Consider the following 21,049-nt stretch of genomic DNA (forward strand, 5'->3'; position numbering starts at 1 on the left):
TGTCCCTTTTCTCTCTCTCTGATGGGCCAAGCCCCACTGTGCACCCCACAGCACCCCATCGCTGCCAGCCCAGAGCTGTGCTTCCTTAGGAGCCTTCCTGGACAGAGGAAATTTGCAATTCTATTCCAATTTCTCCCTTCAGCTACGTCCAAGGCAGATGCTGTCTATATATTGCCATGGTAACGGTGTGTTCTCGCTCTCCGTGGAATTGCATGCTGGAAAAATATTAGTTTAAAAAACTATGTCGTGTTTGTATTGATGGAGCTGAGGCTGATAGCAGAGGATCTATTGTCCCCTGGCTGGGAGAAGTCACGGGTAACAGGCAATAAAGTCCGTTGGATTGGCCTCTGGTGACCACTTCTCACCTCGCACAGCAATTGCTTCCCAATAAACCCTTCTCCGCTCCTGTTTTATAGCATCCTTTAAAATAGATATTTTTGCCTTAAACGTGCTGCCACTTTGCTCCTCTGGGGTGATGCATTCTGCTGCTCTGCGTGAGGAAGGGAAGCTGCTCCCAGCTTAATTGCTGGCCCCTTGCGTGTGCTTGCAAATGCCACTGCTGCAGCCCTGGAGTGCTGGTGGCAGCGGTGCAGGAAGCACCCCATGCTCACAGCTGTGCACACTGCACAGCCAGGCTCATTATGCTGCATGCATTTGCCTTGAGTTTCATGCTCCCTTATTTCATTGTTTCCTCTGTCGATGTTTTCTAATGAATTTTCCTCTGGCAGAAGCACGGGGCAGTTTGTGTGAGCTATAAAATGAGGATGCTTGAGGGGAGTGCAGCCTGCGGGGGGGAGTTGGGGCATCCAGGCTCCAAGGCTCTACTGAGCGCCTGCCTTCCTGGCGTGCATTTCGGATGCACTCGCCTCTCAAAATAGCAGAGGCGAGCATCCTATGGGGGAGAGAGGCTGCTAGGAGGAGGAAGATCAGAAAAAAGGGAAGATGAATTTTTCAAGCGATGCAGCCAAGGAGCAGCACTTGGCACAGCGAGTGGGAGAGAAGTGAGCTCCCAGCATACAGAGCTGGGGAGGTGGGGGGTACCCCACATTCCCCCATATGGTTTGCAGTGGGGGGAAGCCCCAGACCCAGCACAGGATGCTATGGGAGACTTGGAGCTGAGGACTGGGCATCAGCATCCCCATCCCACGTCCCAGCAGTGGGGTGCTGTGTCCTGCTGTTCCCATGCTGGGAGGGCTGAGCAAAGCGAGGCGTGGGCAGGGTTGCACCTTGTAGGACAGAGAGTGTTTGGAGAAGATGCACCACAATGCTGCACATCTGACTGCTGGCAGATAATGGCTCTGGCATGAAAACCCCAGAGAGAGCTTAGGGAGAGCAGAAAGCCTTCCCGTTCCTCGGTGCTGGTGGCACAATCAATGCTGTTTGTAGCGCTTAAAAATTTATCGTGATGCTAACCTGGGTTAGTACCTCATAAAAGCTTACAGAGTGCCTCATGCTCTGGGGGCTGGCGCTGTGGGCTTGGTTTCTTCTTCACCAAAGAGCAATTGTTCTGAAATGAGCCCAGACAGCACAGAGCACTGCTCCAAGGGGCATCCATGCAGTAAGGATCCTTCTGTGCTGGCACTGGGAGGATTTGCTTCCCCAGGGCTGTGGAGGGCTCTGCAGCTCACAGCCTGCACTGTGGCCCGATGGCATTCAAGCAGCCGGCTGAAATCTCAGAAAGTCTTGAAAAATGCAATAAAAGTGTAGGATGAAAGATTGCAGCTGTTCTGTCCCCCAGTGCTGAGCACAGGGGTCAGTCCGGGGTCTCGTTCTCCTTGGCGTCCCCATTAGAGGGAAGAGAGCTGCTTATGGCATTTGCAGATGACACCAGGCTGGGAGAGATGTGAGTGTGCTGGAGCTCTGCCCCTCTTCGCAGCGGGGCACAAATAGGCTGTGCTGCCTCCAGCACTGTGACTCCCCAATAAATCAGTACCAGGGGAAATATTGCTCACGTTGGCTGTATTTAAAGAATTACTGCTCAGCATTTGTACTCTCTGAGTTTGTAGCGGTAGTAGTTGGTGTAGCTCAGGCGCTGCAAGGAGAAAAGACACAGCAGAGCCCTCGGGAATGGAATAAGCCATCCAAAGATAGAAACCAAATATAAACCCAGACTATGCAAATCCAGCAAATGAGCCCTGCGCAGCGCCGACGTCCCATCTGGGAGCGGGATGATCCGCCAGCGCTGTCGCGAGGGGATTGCTTGCTGTAATGACTTTCCTTTTCCTGGGGAGAAATGGAAGGGGGTTCTGAAACTTCAAGGTTGCAATGAAAATGACTTTCCCAGAAGTGCTGTCAAGCGGTCCCCAGACACCGTAGGGAGGGAAGCATGGCGACACAGCGTGCAGCTGGACCGTGGGGAGCCGGTGCGCTGGGCAGGGCAGGCTGTGATTTATCTGTGGGAGGAACCGAGGGGGAAAAATGGCCCGAAGTTAAATAGCAGGGTTGCCTCGGCATCCTTACAAGTAAGCTTTACCTGCTGTTTGTTCCCATATTGCTGTGAGGGTCATCATTTACCGCAGCCCGGTGCGGGGCAGAGCGAGCCAGGGGGCTGTGGAGCCCGAGCATGGGTTTTGGTTTAATCGCTGGGGCTGGGGAGCCTCTATTCATTCCCCGTTTGCATTCATCTGTGTCCTAGTAACGTACCCCCCCCTCCACCTCCTTCCCAACACAGGCACACACGGCTGGATAATGGCAGGAGCCCGGCAATCTCAGCCGTTGAATAGCTGTGTAATTATGAGGCTATAACGCCGAGCTGGAACTCATTAGCCATTATCAGCCGTTTCAGCAGGACAATGGTAGCACCCCGGGGTGCGCGGCTGCGCAGGCTGTACCGGGCAGCCCTACACGCTGCTCGCTGCCTCTGGGGCCATCCCAGCAATGACCCCGGCTCCTCGCGTGGCTGTGGAACTGGTGGAGGCAGGCGTCAGGTCGGGATGGAGAAAGAGGTTGAGATGGAATAGGTTGGGATGGGATGAGTTGGAATAGATTGAGTTGAGATGGGTTGGGGACCACTCATGCAAAAGCCTTTCTTCCTTATTTCCACCAAGAGGTGGGACACAGGGCCTGACTGGGCTGGCAGAAGTCCTTGGGGTGTGACTTATTCTCCCGGCAGTTGCTTCAGTGGCGTGAGATGGCCGAGCACTGAACCCATCCTAATGCCTGTGGGTGACTTGCAGCTGTGTGCCTGGAGCCATCCTACTTTTCTTGGGGGCAGCTGTTGGTTTTCTCATTGCTCCTGCCCTCTCTGAGTGGCTCCATGAATTCAGGATGAGCCTGCCAGACATTTGCTGCATTGCCCTGTGGGGTGGTTTACGTCCAGGCAGGGGCTGCTGGCCTTGCTGGGCTGCACATTGCATTTACGATGGCTGCAGAATGCCTGTCCTGGGGGACATCAGCACTGGGACAGGCATGCTGAGGGAGCAAGGCACCCCTTGCTGCTCTGTGGTCCCTGAGCAATGCCAGCTTGCGCACTGCTGGCCAGGGGCTGTGGGCTGTGTCCTCTCCAGGGCCAGCCACCATTCCCAATGAAAGATGCAGTGGTCACTGCTGTACTTTGGCCCTTGCCTGTTCTTTTCTGGGGAATTTCCAGGTAACTGTATGGCTCTTGAGTGCTTCCATGCTGACCTCTGCCTCTTCTCTTCCCAGAGAGCTCAACGGCAACAACATCACACGTATCCACAAGAATGACTTCTCCGGACTGAAGCAGCTCCGTGTCCTGTGAGTTCCCAGCAGGAAGTGTGCTCAGCCTGTGGCACCGAGGGGGGATAGGGATGGGGCTGAGTCCTTCGGGAGGTACCTGCTGGTTGGCATCAGCTTTGGGCTGGGGCATAGTGGGCTTCCAGCAGGGAGAAAGAGGCTGGATTCGGATAGGATCAGCTGGAATGTGTTGGGTTGGGTTGAATTAAGTTGGGTTGGGAGTAGTTAAGCTGAGTTGGGTTGGGGACCACTATTCCAAAATCCAACCCCTTTTTTCTATGTCCCTCTGCAGGCAGCTGATGGAAAACCAGATCAGTGTGGTGGAACGTGGGGCGTTTGATGACATGAAGGAGCTGGAGCGGCTGTGAGTGGTGGTGTGCAGGCGGGTGGCATGGGGCAGCCAGTTCTGCTCACTGCAAGCATCCTTTACTTTTTGCCTTAACCTGTAGCACCTCTGTGCTGCTTGACTTCAGTGTTGCTGATGCACAGCAGTGTGGGTAGCAAACCTATTGCTGTTTCTATAGAACTTAAAGCCCTTTCTGATGCCTTTGAGGTGAGGGACAGGTTAAACACAAAGCACTACCATTGTTATCAGCTGTGTCCTGCATGTGAACTAGGGAGCTGTAAGCTACAGTTCAGCATTCAATAAAATAGCTCAGCAGCTTAAACCCCATCAAGGCTGCTCAAGCAAATATTAGGAGCTGAGTGAGCAGCAGGTTAACGGCGCAGTTAAACAGCAATCAGCATTTAACAGCTTGGAGTCCTGTCTGCATATAATTGCAATACTGTGAGTAAATCTATTAATGCCCAGTTGGCTCCCATCACCTGGGAGCAGGAACGACCCAAAGCTGTATCCTGGGTGAGACTGACTGCTTTCCCCCCCTGCCATGACCCTTTCTTCCTTCCTGCAGACGGCTGAACCGCAACCAGCTACACACCCTGCCCGAGCTCCTCTTCCAGCACAACCAGGCTCTGTCCAGGCTGTGAGTACCTCCGCTGCGAGGGGTGTGTGGGGCAGGAGGGGCAGCCCCTGGGAGGGTGGTTGGTGATTATTTTTGCCCTGTCCTAAACTTGTGGTGGCTTGGGCTGGGTGCTGAGCATGGATGGATGCTCCACATCTCTGGTCCCCATGCTGCCAGGATGCGGCTGTGCCCGGGGGCAATGCTGGCTGTGTCTGGTGCCAGGAGTTGGTGCCGGTGTTTAATGAAGGGTTAAACTGCCGTGTGGGTTTGCCAGCGTGGGATGTGTGAAATGGTGGCTGAGAGCCAGCGATGGGCCTAGGTAATGGCAGCTGATAGCACAGGCGTTCAATTAATTATCAAATGGCATTTGTTGAGCTCAGCTGTGCCGTAGCACGGCGCCAGCAACGGCCCATCCTCCAGTCACCCGTTGTGCAACAAAAACACTGCAAAACATTAACGTTTACATTGAGTTCTGCAGCTCCCAGCAATAGGTGGTACTGGGTCCTGGGAGCACTAGGGAACCTGCTGCTGGCTCTCCTGGTGGCTTTGTGTGTGCTGGGGACGGCAGGGAAGGGGTGCCCAGTGCAGAGCTTGTCTAGACGCCCCGTCACGCTGCCTTAGCGGGAGGTGAGATCTGAAACCACGCTGCTGCGGTGATGCCGGAGGTCATAAGGACACTCTGAAACTGCAGCAAGCACGGCTTGAGCTGTGGGGATATGAGTCAGTGGGGAATGGGTTCAAGGTAAATTGAAATCTGCTCTGCTTGAGCTGAAATTGGAGCCTCTCTGCCAGGCTCTGTGCTTATTGACCTTACGAAATGGATCTGAGGTGGCCCCACCGCCCTCTCCCTGCCCCTGGCCATACAATGGCCATGGGGATCTCTTGCAGGCACAGAAAGGAGAACCTTGCTTGGGTCAGGATGGAGGGAGGCTTCTTCCACCTCCTGAATCACAGCATCAAAACTGAATCCAGTTTGGTGGTGCTTTGTGGTCTCCCAACTCCACGTGAGCTGCAATGAGTTGCTCAGATCTGGGCAATAGGAAGCGTTTGTGCATCAAGATAACAGATGAGTTGGGGGTTTGGATGCAGAGGGCTGCGTGTGGGGTAGATCCTGCCCTGGTGCCACCAGGATGGTTCCAGGAGAAGTGGCAGCAAAAGGGCTGTGCTGGACCCATGGTGGCAAGGGACACTGAGTGGCCTCCCTTATCCCTACCCGCCCTAATGAGCGGACAGCTCATTAAGCAGCGCCTCTGGCTGGAAATGGCGCTGATCTGAGGTTTTGCTGGAGAGCGCCTGACCCAGGTGACCCCATCTCAAACCGGGTTTAATTAAACTGTCAGCGCCGGACGGAAGAACAAAGCGCGGCGGGCTGGGGGGTGCATCTCCCGCAAAGTGGCGAGCAGATAAAACATGCATCTTTGCTTCCACCGGGGAAAATCACCCAGGCAAGAAGGTGACCTCTGCAGCTGGGTGCTCTGATAGAGGAGGGGGCATCGCAGTGAGCTATGGGGCAGTTCCTCACTGCCATCTCTGCGTCTGGCCCCAAAACAGCCCAAATTGCTCCTACTAAGGCAGGCAGAGAAAAAATCGGGCGATGATAAATAACTTGAGAAAATGCAAATTGCCTCCTTCAGAAGGAGACCACGACCGCGCAGGAGGAAGCTGTGAGCTGCATAGTAGCAAAACAGGGTGACAAGTGAAAAAGGAGCTGTCGGAGGAAGGGATAACAAAGCGGGCCCTGCTTGGATGGGGCTGGCTGCGTGTGGGAGGCGTTGCTCGTGAGACTGCAGCAGTGACCGCTCCTCAGAAACCCCGGGTGAGAGAGATGGAGAAACACTGGGGTGAGGTGGTGTGCCCCGATGCTGATGTCTGGGTGCAGGGGATGCTGTGCAGTACAGCCGCTGGGTGCTGGATCCCCCTGTGCTCCCCGACAAAGACCCTTCTGTCGGGGACAGAGTGGGGCTGGGGGGGCAGGGCTGGGACGCGTCCCCCCGAATACCAATCAGGAGGGGAATGGCTGGGGGGGGCTGCAGGGTCTGTGCGAGGCGGGACCCCCCCAGCCAGCTGGGGAGGGGGAAAAGAGGCCCCGCCGCAGCCCCCGGGAACAAAGAGTCAGTGTGGCTCGTGACAGCTCTAAGGAAACGCGGGGAAACAAATGTGCCACTAATAGGTGGGGAGGTGACCTCGTGGGGATGCTGCCAGGCGGGCGGCAAGGGGCTGCTGTGGTGCCCTGGCGCTTCCCACCCTCATCCCAGCACTGTGCTCACCCCTCAGATCTGCCCCACCGCCTCTCAGCACTGGTGCACATCTCAGATTTAACTTTCCCAATGCTATTAAGGCAAAGGAGCTGAAGAAAGAGGGCCCCTCTGTGTATTGTCCCATGCGGGGCAGCCCTGCTCACCTCCCTGCCCCAGCAAATGGGAATTTACATCCTACAAGGCAAACAAGCAGACAGCAAAGATCCATCTTCCCAGTGCTGGGTGCTCACCATGGGAGCACTGCACTTTGCAGCCTTCGCTGCCTGCACTGCGCCCCGTGCCACCTTTGTTCCTCTGAAAGAGTTAAAAAGCGTTCACAGGAGCAGATCCCTTTGTCTGTGAGTTTTGGTGGCAGAATAAAGGCATTTCCTTCCTCGTGCTTTAATGGCTCTGTTCGTAGGAAGGCTCAAAGCAATTTTAAAGCATTGTGAGCAGACTTATCCTTCGGTAGTTTGATTTCCAGGACGTGGGAGAAAGGAGCATTGTGCACTGGTTTTAAAGGAGATGGTAACTCAGTGCCCCGGCACGCATATCCCGCAGATGTGGCTGGTGATGTGCCGTGCATGGGGGTGGGCTTGGGGAGGTGTGGGCCAGCTCCTTGGCTGTGCTAAATGAATGATCATCCCAGGCTTATCCTCACTTAACCAGCCAGATATCGACAGCCGTAGTCCCCCATAAGAGCTGCGGATTACAGGGTCATACCCACCCCCTCCCCCAGGTTTCTGCACTTCCCTGAGGCACTGGTCCCCGTTTGTGTGTGCATTTCCCTTCAGGACAGGAAAAGCTGGATACATTTTTACTGCTCCCGAGGGAGCTGTTTGTAACTGAAGACGTCTCGCTGTCATCTTGTCCATAAACCAGGAAACGGCAGTAGGGGCATGCAGTGTATTCCTCACCACCTCCCCACCTTGTTCTGGTGAGAAATGGAGTTTGGGGTGGATCTGCTCAGAGCTTGGCTGTCCCTTGAGTGTTTGGGAAGTGATGCTCCCTACAGCCCCCCAAAAACCTCTCTCAGCCCCCAGACCCATCCAATGCCAGTTTGGAACCCACATCCCTTTCATCCCCATGCACAGCAATAGGGGCTGCGGCTCTCAAAGGGGCTTTTGTCCAGCCCTCAGCCCCACAGGTGGGTGGGCATCTCCCCCCAAGACCCCCCTGCCCAAACTAAGTCCTGGGCTTTTCCCAAGGGCTGGCGCTATTGTGGGTTGCCTGGGCAACAGGGTCCTGGGGATGTGGGTTGGGGGCTGACCCTGTTGTGGGACCCACTTGGGGTAGTTCTGGGGGGCTCAAGGTCCAGATTTGCCGCAGGCCAGCATGTATCCAGCAAAATGCACGGATGTGCTGGGTGCGTGCCGGTCTGCGGCAGTGGCTTTTGCATATAGGATAAATATGGAAAAGCCATATTCCCAACACTTGGTGGCATTTCCATCACATGCTCTCAGACCAGAGGCATTTCCTCATCCCGCTCCGCCTCGCTTGCTCTCTTCCCCACAGGCACAGCAGCGTGTTGCTCATTCCTGCATCCCGCAATTTCACAGCATCCCCGCAGCCGGGTGTTAATAAGATTAGACCCAAGCTTTAAGATGTCTCTCTCTATCCTTTGCCATCCAATTACACAGCCTGCATGCTATCTGATTGCCTGCGAGAGGGGAGGACTGGCTGGGACGGGAGGATGCAGCTGGTCTTTCTGGGTATCTGAGTGGGTTTTCTTTCTTTTCTTTCTTTCTTTCATTATTATTTTTTTCTCATTCTTCCCCCTTGGCTTTGAGCTGCCCTGTTTGGCTTTTTCATTGCTGCTCGAGGTGGCGGCTGGGCAGAATTTGTTTAAATTAACTGCTTGAATGGCAGCGTTTGTGTGCGTTGGGTTGGGGGAAGCTCAGACAGCACCAGAATGGATGAGGGGGATTAAAGGTGCCTAATGGCTTCCAGATGGGCATCCCGGACTGAGAAACAGCCTCACAATCCAACCCCAGCCGGGGGTTAACCGGAGAGAAAGCGAAGCTTGGCTTCTCCAGGAGGCTCCCAGTCCTGGGAAGAAAGGGTCTGGCAGGGCAGGCAGGTCCCCATCCCAACAGGACCCCATAGGGACGCACAGATCCCACTCCTTGCCTAGAGAGCAGCAGGTCCTGCACTGGAGTGAGTGCAGCACTGCTGGTCCCAGTGCCGGCAGCGACACGGATGGCAATCAGGGAGGTATTAAAGGATAATTAATGCCAATCCACATGGAAAATTGCTCTCGTCAAACAAACCAGATATCCTTTTTTTTTCTTTTTTTTCTTTTTTTTTGACGAGCTGACAAATTGGGTTGATAAGTAGCGACGGCGCTGACATGATATACCGAGACTTCTGCAAGTCATTTTCCTCTTGCCTGAAGGATATGGCAATGAAAACATTAATATTCTGCAAAATCAGCATAGCATCTCTGCCAGTGTGATTCACCGGTGGCTTCGCGGGGAAATCATGGCTGGGCTCTGCTCCCACCCCATTGGGTTTCCCATCCCTTTGGGACAACTTTGGCTCTGGCCAACCCTCTGGCTGCCCCTTGCTCTTCCAGTGTATGGTGAGTGCTGTGCAAGCAGCATTGCTGGGGAAGAAACCACGGGTTTGGATTGATAGGCGAAAGGACTGGGGCAGCACAGCGCCCATCCTACAGGATGAACAGGAGCGCGCAGCTCCACTGTAACACCCGCGCTGGCGTCAGCCGCACGCGAGGTCACACAGCTGGGAAAAATGTAGGTCAGGGCTCCAAGGCGGGGAGCAGCGTCTGGGGATGCTGAAAATGACTTAGCAGCAACACAGCCTGCTGTAGGATGTGGGGTTAAGGGAGATGGGTGGGCAGAGCGGGAGGGGGGGTCACTGCGTGGGACCGGTGGGAGCGGTGCTTCTGCTTTAGGGCCCGGGGTTCTGAGATGCTGGGAAATGAGACAGTGATTGCTGGGGGTCTGGAAAAGCTGCCTACAAGGGAGGGGAATTGCAGTGTTCGACCTATTTAGTGCTTGTGGGAGAAGGCTAGGAGGGATTTCATCACTGTCCCTGCATACCTGTGTGGGGAGAAACCTGACTGTAAACGTGTCATTAATTCTCTTTAAAAACAAAACAAAAAAAACAAACAAAAAAAAAACCCCAAAATCAATGGGAATGTAAAGAGAAAAAGCAGAAAATTGCTCAGTAGCTGGAGGCTGAAAGCAGACAAATTCAGAGTAGGCATACATTTGGCTCTTGCACCAAGTAGAGCTGTTCACCACTGAGTGCTCAGAGGGGAGAGGTGCACGCAGTGTCCTTTGCAACCCACTGCTCTCCAGTCCTCTGCCTGCAGGAATTCCTCCGCACGCACTGGGGATCTTTGTGTTCCCATCCATTGGGTTTTGTGCTGGTTTTGTTGGTTTTTTTTGGTGGGTGTTTTTTCTTTTTTCCCCCTCCAGCCTCTTCAACAAAGACACCTATTCTCCCCTCCCACCCCGGGGAATTACACTCCGAGCTGCCCCTCGACACGGCAAAAAGAAAGGCCGGGAGAGGAAGCAGTGTGTGGCTCTTTGTGTCCCTTTGTGACGCTGCCGCACAGCGTGGCCACCCAGCAGCACCAAGGTAGGGCCCGAGGTACGGCCCCTGCGGGGAGCTGGGGGTGCTCCTGGCTGAGGTAACAGCCTCATCTTTGTGCTCTGCATGGGGAAATGGGCAGGAAAGGGCCCTGTTCCAGCTGCCCTCTCAAAGCTGAGCACTGGAAGCGGGGATCCTCCCGCTCTGATAGCTTTAAGCATGCTAACAGGGAGCAGCTCTGTGTACAACTCGTGTTCAGCCCTCATGGATGTTTGCTCAGAGATGTGGTGTTAAATATTTATCCTCCCCACCTCCCCCTCCCTGCACAGCGTGCATTAACAATAGCGATCGCCCCGGCCTCATCCCTCTTGCCAGGAGCATGTGGCTCCCAGACCGGGGCAGTGAGCATTATCGTTTGTACCTGTGAATTATTGATAAGGGATAGGATAGTTCTTGCAGTGAAAAAATAATGAGGGGCAGAGGCTGTTGGTAGTGCTGCTGCACATCCCTTTCCTACTGCAAAGCGGGAGGTGGGACCACTTCCCCAGTTGTGCACAACATCCCCATGCCCTGGTCTGCCCCTGGATCAAGGGGATGAGGCTGCTGCTCCTGGAAAGGGGTGATGTGTGCTGCAGCCCTGGAGGGGGTTCTGCACCAGCTCTGGGCTGAGCAGAGGGCTCAGTGCCCAATTGCAGAGGGAGGCTCATCTCCAGTTGCTGCCCTATATAAGGCTCTGGGATGCTGCACAGAGGCTGCAGATGGCTGGGGGGATCTTGTTGTGGCAGATTTTCTATCAGGGTGTCAGCCCAAAGCCCAGCTTTGGTGCACTTAGACGCTGAATCCCAGGAGTTTAGCAAGAGGGCATTATCACACTGAGCCTGGCCTGGTTTGCATCCCCCATTCCAGCCTGGCTCTGAGCTATGCTTCTGGGGGAAAACCCAGCTTTTGCAGTAGGAGCAATCCTGCTCCTTGCCTCCACGTGCAGAAAAAGACAGCCAGGCCCCTGGATATTAACTTTGAAGTGTGAATTTCAAACACCCTGTGAGTTTGCAGACAAGTGGTGCCATTCCCCTCCTTTGCTCCCGGCTGTTTCTGTTACAAATCTCCTGATCTCTGTATTGCTTTCAGGGGAAGAGCCCTGCACTAGAGCAGCTATGAACTGGGCTGGGCTGCATTGCCAGGAGCATGCCAACACCCCCACGTGCAGGGGCTGCGTGTGAGAATGAGCCCGAAGCCATCTGCTTTTTGGCCAGAGAGGCTGCAGCAGGGATGGCTCACCCCATGCTGGACCTGCAGGTTGCCAGTGGGACGTTCACACTGCACGCCACGGAGAGGGCTGCAGCCTTTGTGTTCCACCAATGCCAAACCCCACTGAGAAGCAGTGCCAGAAGAATGGGCCCTTCTCCCAATTTACATGAAGCGATGTCCCAGATTTCTTCCCAGCCGCGAAGACGCATTGTTCCCTGGCAGCGTTTCAGTGGCGGAGCCAGCTAATTTGCAGCATTTTACATATCTAATATGTTGTCAGAAATGCTTTTAAATCCCTATAATATTTAATTAGGAGGCAGCTTTTGGCGTATTAAGTGGGAACGGGGCTGTCTAATTACTTACTGGTGATTTCATACCCATGAATGTAATTAAGTTGGGTAGAATCATCCAAGAGATGCAGAAGCGGGCAGAGCCCCTGGTAGACCAGGGTGTATTTTTAGCCCACGTGTGTTGGAATTTGACTGTTTTTAGGGGGGAAAAAATGGGGTGCAGAGCAGCACCGTGCCACCACGGTGGGGGGAGTTTGCTTCACCCCTTCCCAGAGCTGGGAGCAGGGCTGGGAGCTGCCACTGCAGGAGCACCGCTCTGGCACGGGTGAGCCCTGGGCAGCACAGCTCCTCGCCTGGCCGGGTGGCTCAGCCTGGCTGGTTCGGGCTGCTTGATTCAGCTTCATTCACACCTCGGAGGAATCTAGGAAGGCTGGCAGGGCTGGCTTCACACTTATTAGCAATTAAAAGCCTCAGAGGCTGGGAGTCAATTAGCTCTGAGCTCAGCAAACCCGGGATAAGGCTGCTAACGAGAGGCCCAGCCAGCTCCCCACAGGGCTCGGCAGAAGAGCTGTTTGCTTTTTCATTTACGCCTTGGAGGAGCGTTGCAGGGCTGCGTGCTGCAGGGTGCGATGCTCCCCGGTGCCCAGCATGGCTCCCAGCGTGGCACACTGCCCGCACCCAGCAGGCCCCAGCCCAGCACGGTGTATGGGGTTGCGATGGGCAGCCTGGAGCCGCATTGGCTGTGCGTCGGGCCGCGTGCCCACTCCCCTTCTATGGATAAGGAGCTGCTGGAACAAAGGGACGGCGTGGGGAGGGGGCGGTGACAGGCAAGCAGGGCGTGCAGCTTGTTATTTTGCTTGTGTTGCTATTAGAGCTGCTGCTTTTAACTTGTTTCTCCCTCTGAAGAGGCTCCAGGGTGGGTGGCAGATGTTTTGTTCCTCCTCTACCTCCCGCCCACCCTCCCCTCTTCTTCAGCCAGCTCCTCTGTTAGCACAACACCCTCCCTCCTGCGGAGCTGAGACCTTGTGCCTCTGGATATGTAGCTCAGCCCATGCAGGAGCTGCTCAGCAAATCCTGGATTGCACACTGTGGTCATTGTGCATCTCTATGTCCCCCTGTGCCCACATCAAGTTCTGGTGCCGCTGACGCCATCAGCTCTGGGAAGCTGCATATAGGTGGTGGCCGTCCTCCTGTCCACTTGGCAGGACAGTTGCACAGCCTGGAGCTGCCCAAGTCGCATGTTGGGGTGCAGCGATGGGCGCACATCTTTGTGCATCCCACCCCCTCTGCCCAGCCAGACTGTTGGGGCAGTACGCAGCCTCTTTGGCTGCATGCAGGTCGCGGTCTCACCAATACACTGCGGGCTGCAGCACCAGGAGCCAGGAGGATAATGAGATCTTAATAGTCCAACTACATCCCATCGATTTACTCAGCACGTAATTGTCGGTGGCTGGGGCCACCTGACGAAGCTCTCGCTCCGGCTGCCAATGGGAGGATGGATGCTCCCTGTACCAGCCAGCTGCTCGCCCTTCAACCTCCATAGGAGCAGCCCCAGGAGGGGCAGAAAGAGGTTAGAGCTGCAGCTGGGCAGGGTGTGTCAGCATCAGGGTCACCCTGCGTTTGCATCCTTCATGAGCATCTGCTGGGGATGGGGTGTGCTGCAGGTCCCTCTGCGGCAGGCTGATGGGAAGAGGGATCCTGGTTGGTGACAGTCTCTGCCAGCTGAGTGGTGGCCGTGCCCAGGTGATGCTTCCAGAGGCCATACAATCTCTTTCCTGTGTTGTTAGCGCCAATGCTTTGAACTCTACTGTCCCACACACGGTGGGTGGTGGATGGCAGCTGGCAGCGCGCAGACCCCTGCTGACCTCAGGGGTGGCACTCTGAGACAGAGACAGTGCTGCCCTGTCCCCTTGGTCCTGCTGGCAGCTGGGCTGGCGGGGCCCATTAAAAATCCAGCAGCTTGACATCATGCTGGCACTGCGGGGTGCTGGCGCTGGGTGCAGCCACTTCTCACCTGCGCCCACAGGGCTGCGGCAGGGAACCCTGGGGGGGACGTGGCTGTCAGCAGCTGATGTGAGTGCTGATGGGTCTATTGATCTCCTTCGATGCGGCAGGCTCGTTCTGTCCCTTCACACTTGCTCCTGTCATCTGTCAGGCGGTGGATGTGGTGTGAGCTGTGCTGGTGGGGCAGCCCCTGCTGTCTGACCCTGTGCCCCAGGACAAATGGCACACGTGGGGACAGCAGCCTGCGTCACAGCGCCATGGTCCTGTGGCTGATGGTCCCTCACAGGTGTCCTGGGGAACTCACAGCCTTCTCTGACAGGATCTCATCCAGTGCAACACCCACAGTCTGGGGTGCAGCAGCATCTTTTCCAGCCCAAAAGGCCTGTGTAGGGTATGGGGACCCCTCCACCACTCACCTTGCTCACCCCAGCGGATGCTGCCAAGTTGAGGAGCCACAGCACAGGGATCTATGGCACGGAGATCAACGGTACAGGGATCTATAGCATGAGGATATGGCACGGGGAACTCCAGACTGGAGGCTGCCAGGCTCTGCAGCACTCTTGACAGGCAGTGGGGGGCTCGGGGGCCACGGAGGCCGACGCCACTAGGAAGCGATTACCTCCCCGCTGCGTCCAGCCCTAATCCCCTGGCGGCGCGCAGGGAGCCAGCTCTCCAAACAAGGCTCAATCAGGTTAAAGTGTGAAGTCAGGATTAGGAGGGAGAATGGGAGCGTGGTAATAGCCCCAGCCTCCCCGCCACCGGCCCGCCGGGCTCTGGCGGTGAAAATTAATGCAGCCAGGGTTTGTTTGCCTGAGTGGGCTCCCCACTGGGAAGTGATGTCGAACAGTTTTGCTCGGGTGCCCCGCTAAGCATCGGGCAGGGCGGCGCGCCGGGGGGTTGGCTCCCGCTGCCGAGCCCCTGCCAGCCCCATGGAGGCCGTGCACAGTGCCTGGCACCGCGTCTGGCACCGCGCCGCGCTCCCGGCTCAGCGCCGCAGCACTGTGGGGAGCCGCCTGGTCCCCATGGCCAAGGGCTGGAGAGGCTGTGGGTGAGCCAGCTGCTTGGAGGTCAGAAAGAGGAGCTCCTGAACTCAAGGCTGTAGGAGCACTGGGCAGGCATGCTGGGCGGTGGCACTGGCACAGCTGAGGGTGCCGCAAGCCATGTGATGGAGAGAGGCGAAGCCATGCCATCTGCTGTTTCCTCGGTGCCAAAGTGTAAAGCAAACATAGCTGGGAGCGATGCAACACCAGGAGGGAAGGGGCCGTGCCTCGTTCTAGTGCCGGGCACCGAGGATCCTGCAGGCAAAGCATGTGTTTGTCGTGTTGTCGTCAGCTGTGTGACTGTATGGGCACTGAAACCCGGCACTGGGCATTGCTGAAAGGCTCTCATCTAGCATCTGTCCCACTTGGCTTTGGCACCTGAATGGCAGCACTTCATTGGTGCCTGTCACAAAAAGCTGCAAAGTGGGGAGGCCTTGCAAAGTGCGCTGCAATCCCCATGCTGCATTAGGCTCCTGAGCTGTAAGTGAACAGCTTGCAGGCTGTGAGCACGCTGGGACTGCTGGGCATGGTGAGTGTGGAACCATGAGCCAGATTTGTCTGGGGGAGCTGAATGCATTGCTGGGAGCAGAGTGTGCCGGGAGCTTCCCCTGCTTGGCCACACTGTGACTGGGTAAATGGTAAGGGACAGGAGGCTGTGTCCATGGCAGTGCAGTGCAGTGATTGCATGGTGAGGGCAGAAGTGAGCATGTGCTGGGGGTACCCAGATGGCTTTCTTCCTGGGGGATTCCTTCCTCGAGCAGCCAGAGAAGGGGCTTAGGGCAACGCTGCCTTCCTCTCCAGGTGCCCAGGCTGTGTGGTGAGCCCTGTCCCCATGCAGCTCAAGTGGGAATAAGGCTGGGGCCATGGCTGGGTGATACCACCACACCAGTACCAGTGCCCGTACTGATACCAGTACCACATGCACTCTCTGGAGTCTGCATCCCACAAAGGCGCTCTCTCAGCAGTTGGCTTCCAATGATGCAATGCAGTGGGAAGGAGGCTCTGCATCTGGTCCCAGATCAAAGCCATGAGGTGTCTGGACATCCCACTAGTGCACTGAATGAGCCCGTTTTCCTTGTTTTCTCCTTTCCTTTGTGCTTTGGTGCAAGCAAGGCTAATGGTTCCCTCTGGAAAGGTTCCCTTCCCATAGTAGTAGTGCTTTTGGCTGAGTTGAAACCCCAGCTTGGAGACTTCCAGGTATTTTGCACACACTGTGTTATCTCAAGGAATTCGGAGCATGGATAAGAGCATGGATGCTGTCCCACTGTCCTGACCTATTCCCACTGCAGTGGGATGTCAGGAATGAGCAGAGCGGGCAATTACATGGACAGCGATAAATTAATGACCCCATTATTTGTGCCCTCTACTGCATGGGGCAGGCTCCATGGGAATGCCTGCTGGAGCCACTGCGTGTAATTACCAGTTAATCAGCTGGGACCTGTAATTATAGCAGACACAGGGTATTTAAGCACTGAGAGTTTTCCCAGAGCTGTGCCCTGCTGCTCCATGTGTTGGAGCTGGAGATCCCAGCGCTGGACAGCCCCAGGCACGTGCAGCCACCCCAGGTGAAAGCACATCACCCCGGCACGGCTGTGGGGCTGCAGTTCCCTGGGATCTGCTGTGGGCACAGCAGCCCCATGAAGCGCTCTGTCTTGCAGGCAATGCTCATTTTCCTTCCTGCTTCTTTCTCCCACAGGGACCTGAGTGAGAACTTCATTCAGGCCATCCCCAGGAAAGCTTTCCGTGGGGCCACAGACCTCAAGAACTTGTGAGTGGCAGTGGGGATGGGCACGGGCTGGTATGGAAGGTTTGGGTTGGCTCAGCAGCAGGTAATGTGAGGAACTCAGCACCTGTGCCATCCCAGCCATGCTCCTGCTGCTTTCTCCTGCAGGCAACTGGACAAGAACCAGATCAGCTGCATCGAGGATGGGGCTTTCCGGGCCCTGCGGGGGCTGGAAGTCCTGTAAGTGGCCAGGGATGGCTGGAGTCCCCAGCCCGCACCTCTCCATCCAACCACCTTACACGGGGAGGTGGTTGGGTGCTGCTGCTCCCGGGTTCAGTGCCTCCTGAACCATCTCACGCCCCATTTCCAACCTGCCCACCCTGACCTCCCTCCCTCTGCCTTCCTGCAGGACTCTGAACAACAACAACATCACGTCCATCCCCGTCTCCAGCTTCAACCACATGCCCAAGCTGCGGACCTTGTGAGTGCAGCACCCGTCGGGGCGGGAGGGGCAGGGGGGGGGGTTGGGATAATCAGGGCAGCCGGTGGCTGTGGGCAGGAGCCATCCTGCAGCACTGACCGCCCCGGCCGCCCGCAGCCGCCTGCACTCCAACCACCTGTTCTGCGACTGCCACCTGGCCTGGCTGGCACAGTGGCTCCGCCAGCGGCCCACCATCGGGCTCTTCACACAGTGTGCGGCCCCGGCACAGCTCCGCGGCCTCAATGTGGCTGAGATCCAGAAGAATGAGTTCAGCTGCTCTGGTAAGGGGTCCCCAGTGTTGGAGACCGTGTGTCCCATTGATTCAGCCCACCCCTGCTGACGGGCTGGGGCTCATCCCAGGGGCTCTGTCCCTGCAGGACAAGCAGATGGAGCGCACGCACAGCTCTGCAGCTTGTCCTCTGGCTCCTGCCCGGCCATGTGCACCTGCAGCAACGGCATCGTGGACTGTCGGGGCAAGGGGCTGACGGCCATCCCTGCCAACCTGCCTGAGACCATGACAGAGATGTGAGTATGGGACCCCGCAGTCCCCACATGAAGCTGGGGGACATGGGGACACGTCCCAGGGCTCAGCCACCCCGCTCTCACACTGCCCAGCTTTAGCCCTGGATTTAGCTGCATTAAAAATGTAAATAGAGAAATAATCTTCTTAAGGGAATCCAATTACAACGCAAAGCCCCCATCGGGATGCGAGGCAGGCAGAACACCCCCAGACTCATGTTGCTGGGTTAGTAGGTGCTGCCCCAGCCCCCTGCGCTGCCCGCTGTGCACCCCACCACCACAGTTCCCCTCACATCACTCTCCCTAATGGAAAAAGCCCCAACTGCAAGATGCAAGTTGTCCTTGGGTTGAAAGGTGCTGCTCTTTTGGGATGATTTAATGCAAGTTTAGGGTCTTGCAGTCCCCCAAGCCTGTCACTGGGTGCTGGGGCTCAGCCGGCCCCCAGCCTCACCTCTCCCCTGTCTCTTTGCAGACGCCTGGAGCTCAATGGCATCAAGTCCATCCCCCCAGGTGCCTTCTCCCCCTACAAGAAGCTTCGTCGGATGTAATCTTGCAGCACTTCTGACCCCAGAACCCCAAATCCTGCTGCCATGAGCACCTCAGCAGGAGGATAAGGCTGAGGACAAGGGGCTCAGCCCACCTTCTCCCTTTGGGTTTCAGAGACCTGAGCAACAACCAGATCTCGGAGATCGCCCCAGATGCCTTCCAGGGTCTGCGCTCGCTCAACTCGCTGTGAGTGCTCACAGCTGGGGGCACACAGGGCACCTACTGGGTGCTGCCCCATGCCACTGCCACCTGTCTTCCTGTTGCCATCCCTCCTCTCTAGGGTGCTGTATGGCAACAAGATCACCGACCTCCCCAAGGGCGTCTTCGGGGGACTTTTTGCCCTGCAGTTGCTGTAAGGCTCTGGTGGGACACTCTGCAGGGATACATTTAGTGCTGTGGGTCATGTGGGCATGGTAAAAGGACACAGGGTTGGCATCACTTCCTTCCCTCTCTGCCAGGCTCCTCAATGCCAACAAGATCAACTGTGTGCGGGCGGATGCCTTCCAGGACCTGCAAAACCTCTCGCTGCTCTCGCTGTATGACAACAAGATCCAGAGCCTGGCCAAGGGCACCTTCACCTCACTGCGTGCCATCCAGACCCTGTGAGTGCCCGTGTGGCTGCAGGGGGGAATCCTGGGGGATCCCAGTGCAGTGGTAGCAGGTCTTGGTGCTGGCCACCAGTCACCCGCTGTCCTCGATGCAGGCACCTGGCCCAAAACCCCTTTGTCTGTGACTGCAACCTGAAGTGGTTGGCAGATTTCCTCCGTGCCAACCCCATTGAGACCAGTGGTGCCCGCTGTGCCAGCCCCCGGCGCCTGGCCAACAAGCGCATCGGGCAGATCAAGAGCAAGAAGTTCCGCTGCTCAGGTGAGCACAACCCTTGTCCCCTCTGGGGACTATGGTCAAATCTCTGCTGTGCACACAGTGGTGCTGATGTGCTTTTTCTTTCTGCAGCCAAAGAGCAGTATTTCATCCCAGGTAAGGAGGGAACCACATGTTTGTGAGCGTGTGTGTGTGCATACGGTGCCGACTGGTGTACCCAGGACAGATGTCTCCGTGGATAATATCCCCTTGTGGCCCCTCCTTTGTGCAGACCGAGGGCTATGGGTGCACACTTGATACCAGTTGGGGTGTGGGAGGACCCAGCCAGTTGCAGCCCTGAGACTCTGCCCTCTCTGGCACACAGGGACAGAGGATTACCAGCTGAACAGTGAGTGCAACAGCGACGTGGTGTGCCCTCCCAAGTGCCGCTGTGAGGCCGGCGTGGTGGAGTGCTCCAACCTGAAGCTCACTAAGATCCCAGAGCGCATCCCACAGTCCACAGCCGAGCTGTAAGCGCCATGCCCTCCCCTCCCGCAGCCACCGTGTCACCAGCGCTGGGTTTTGCTGAGGGTTTGGTTTGTGCCAGGCCCTTCGCAGACATCTCTTTTCCCTGCCGCCCACCCCAGGCGCCTGAACAACAATGAAATCTCCATCCTGGAGGCCACAGGCATCTTCAAGAAGCTGCCTCACCTGAAGAAAATGTGAGGATCTGGAGGCACAGGGAGGCTGGGAGGGTACACAGGGACATGGAGTGTAGCATGAAAGAGGGGCACCTCCCAAGCTGCGGGACCCAGGGGGGGGTCAGGATGCAGCCTGATGATCCCCCCTCTCCACAGCAACCTCAGCAACAACAAGGTGTCAGAGATCGAGGATGGGGCATTCGAGGGGGCCGCATCAGTCAGTGAGCTGCACCTCACCGTCAACCAGCTGGAGTCAGTCAGGAGCGGCATGTTCCGAGGGCTGGACGGGCTGAGGACATTGTGAGTGTCCCTGAGCCATAGGGGTGGGGCTGTCCCTTGCTCCCACTGCCCCTAGCCTTGCCATGCCAACAGGCCTGTGCTGTTGGCACCAGTGTGGATCTGCTTTGGGGCCATCCCTTGCCTGCATCCAGAGTTGGAGCTGTTGTCTGCTGGGTGCAGCTGCAGCCTTTTGGGGTGGATTCCTGTCCCCCAGGATCTGCTGGGTCCCATGATTATGGGGTGTCCTCTCTTCCACAGGATGCTGAGGAACAACCGCATCAGCTGCATCCACAACGACAGCTTCACAGGGCTGCGCAACGTGCGCCTGCTCTCTCTGTACGACAACCAGATCAGCACCATCGCACCGGGTGCCTTTGACACGCTGCAGTCCCTCTCCACACTGTATGTCAACTCCGGGGATGCTCACAGCCCCTTGCTGGAGGTCTCAGACCCAGAACTCAGGTGATGCCCTCCCATTTGCAGGAACCTGCTGGCCAACCCTTTCAACTGCAACTGCCAGCTGGCCTGGCTGGGGGATTGGCTGCGCAAGAGGAAGATCGTGACGGGGAACCCGCGGTGCCAGCACCCTGACTTCCTCCGGCAGATCCCGCTGCAGGACGTGGCCTTCCCTGACTTCAGGTGTGAGGAAGGTAACTCGCACCCTCCTGTCCCAGCACCATCCCTGCTCCCATGCTGTCCATCTGTCCCCGGAGTGAGCTGGCGTCACACAGCCTATAATGTCCACCCCAAAGATGCCCCAGGTCCCTCTGCGGTACTCTAACCTTAGCCCTAAACCTAATGCAATGCAGTGCAATGCAATGAAATGAAATGCGTTTGCTACGTGAAATGCAAGGCAATTCAGTGAAACGAAATGCAGTGATATCAAATGCAATGCAATACAAAGCCATGCAATGGAATGCAGTGCAGTCCTAGCCCTAATCCCAACCCTAACCCTAACTGCAAT

The 21,049-nt window shown here is 56.5% G+C and overlaps 1 protein-coding gene across 1 annotated transcript in view; it reads left to right on the plus strand.

Annotated features, from left to right (window-relative positions):
- Positions 1-21,049, plus strand: part of SLIT1 (slit guidance ligand 1) — a 31,164-nt gene that overhangs the window by 2,274 nt on the left and 7,841 nt on the right. The window contains exons 2-20 of the mRNA XM_031597598.2: positions 3,646-3,717; positions 3,989-4,060; positions 4,608-4,679; positions 16,732-16,803; positions 16,927-16,998; positions 17,168-17,239; positions 17,357-17,520; positions 17,617-17,764; positions 18,231-18,302; positions 18,419-18,490; positions 18,585-18,656; positions 18,763-18,906; positions 19,008-19,171; positions 19,259-19,282; positions 19,491-19,635; positions 19,753-19,827; positions 19,963-20,106; positions 20,344-20,487; positions 20,569-20,735. Of these exons, the coding sequence (XP_031453458.2) occupies positions 3,646-3,717; positions 3,989-4,060; positions 4,608-4,679; positions 16,732-16,803; positions 16,927-16,998; positions 17,168-17,239; positions 17,357-17,520; positions 17,617-17,764; positions 18,231-18,302; positions 18,419-18,490; positions 18,585-18,656; positions 18,763-18,906; positions 19,008-19,171; positions 19,259-19,282; positions 19,491-19,635; positions 19,753-19,827; positions 19,963-20,106; positions 20,344-20,487; positions 20,569-20,735 (1,967 nt within the window). The remainder of the gene's footprint in view (positions 1-3,645; positions 3,718-3,988; positions 4,061-4,607; positions 4,680-16,731; positions 16,804-16,926; positions 16,999-17,167; positions 17,240-17,356; positions 17,521-17,616; positions 17,765-18,230; positions 18,303-18,418; positions 18,491-18,584; positions 18,657-18,762; positions 18,907-19,007; positions 19,172-19,258; positions 19,283-19,490; positions 19,636-19,752; positions 19,828-19,962; positions 20,107-20,343; positions 20,488-20,568; positions 20,736-21,049) is intronic.

Source organism: Phasianus colchicus, chromosome 8 (assembly GCF_987193195.1).
Source record: "Phasianus colchicus chromosome 8, bPhaCol1.hap1.1, whole genome shotgun sequence".
Lineage (NCBI taxonomy): Eukaryota > Metazoa > Chordata > Aves > Galliformes > Phasianidae > Phasianus > Phasianus colchicus.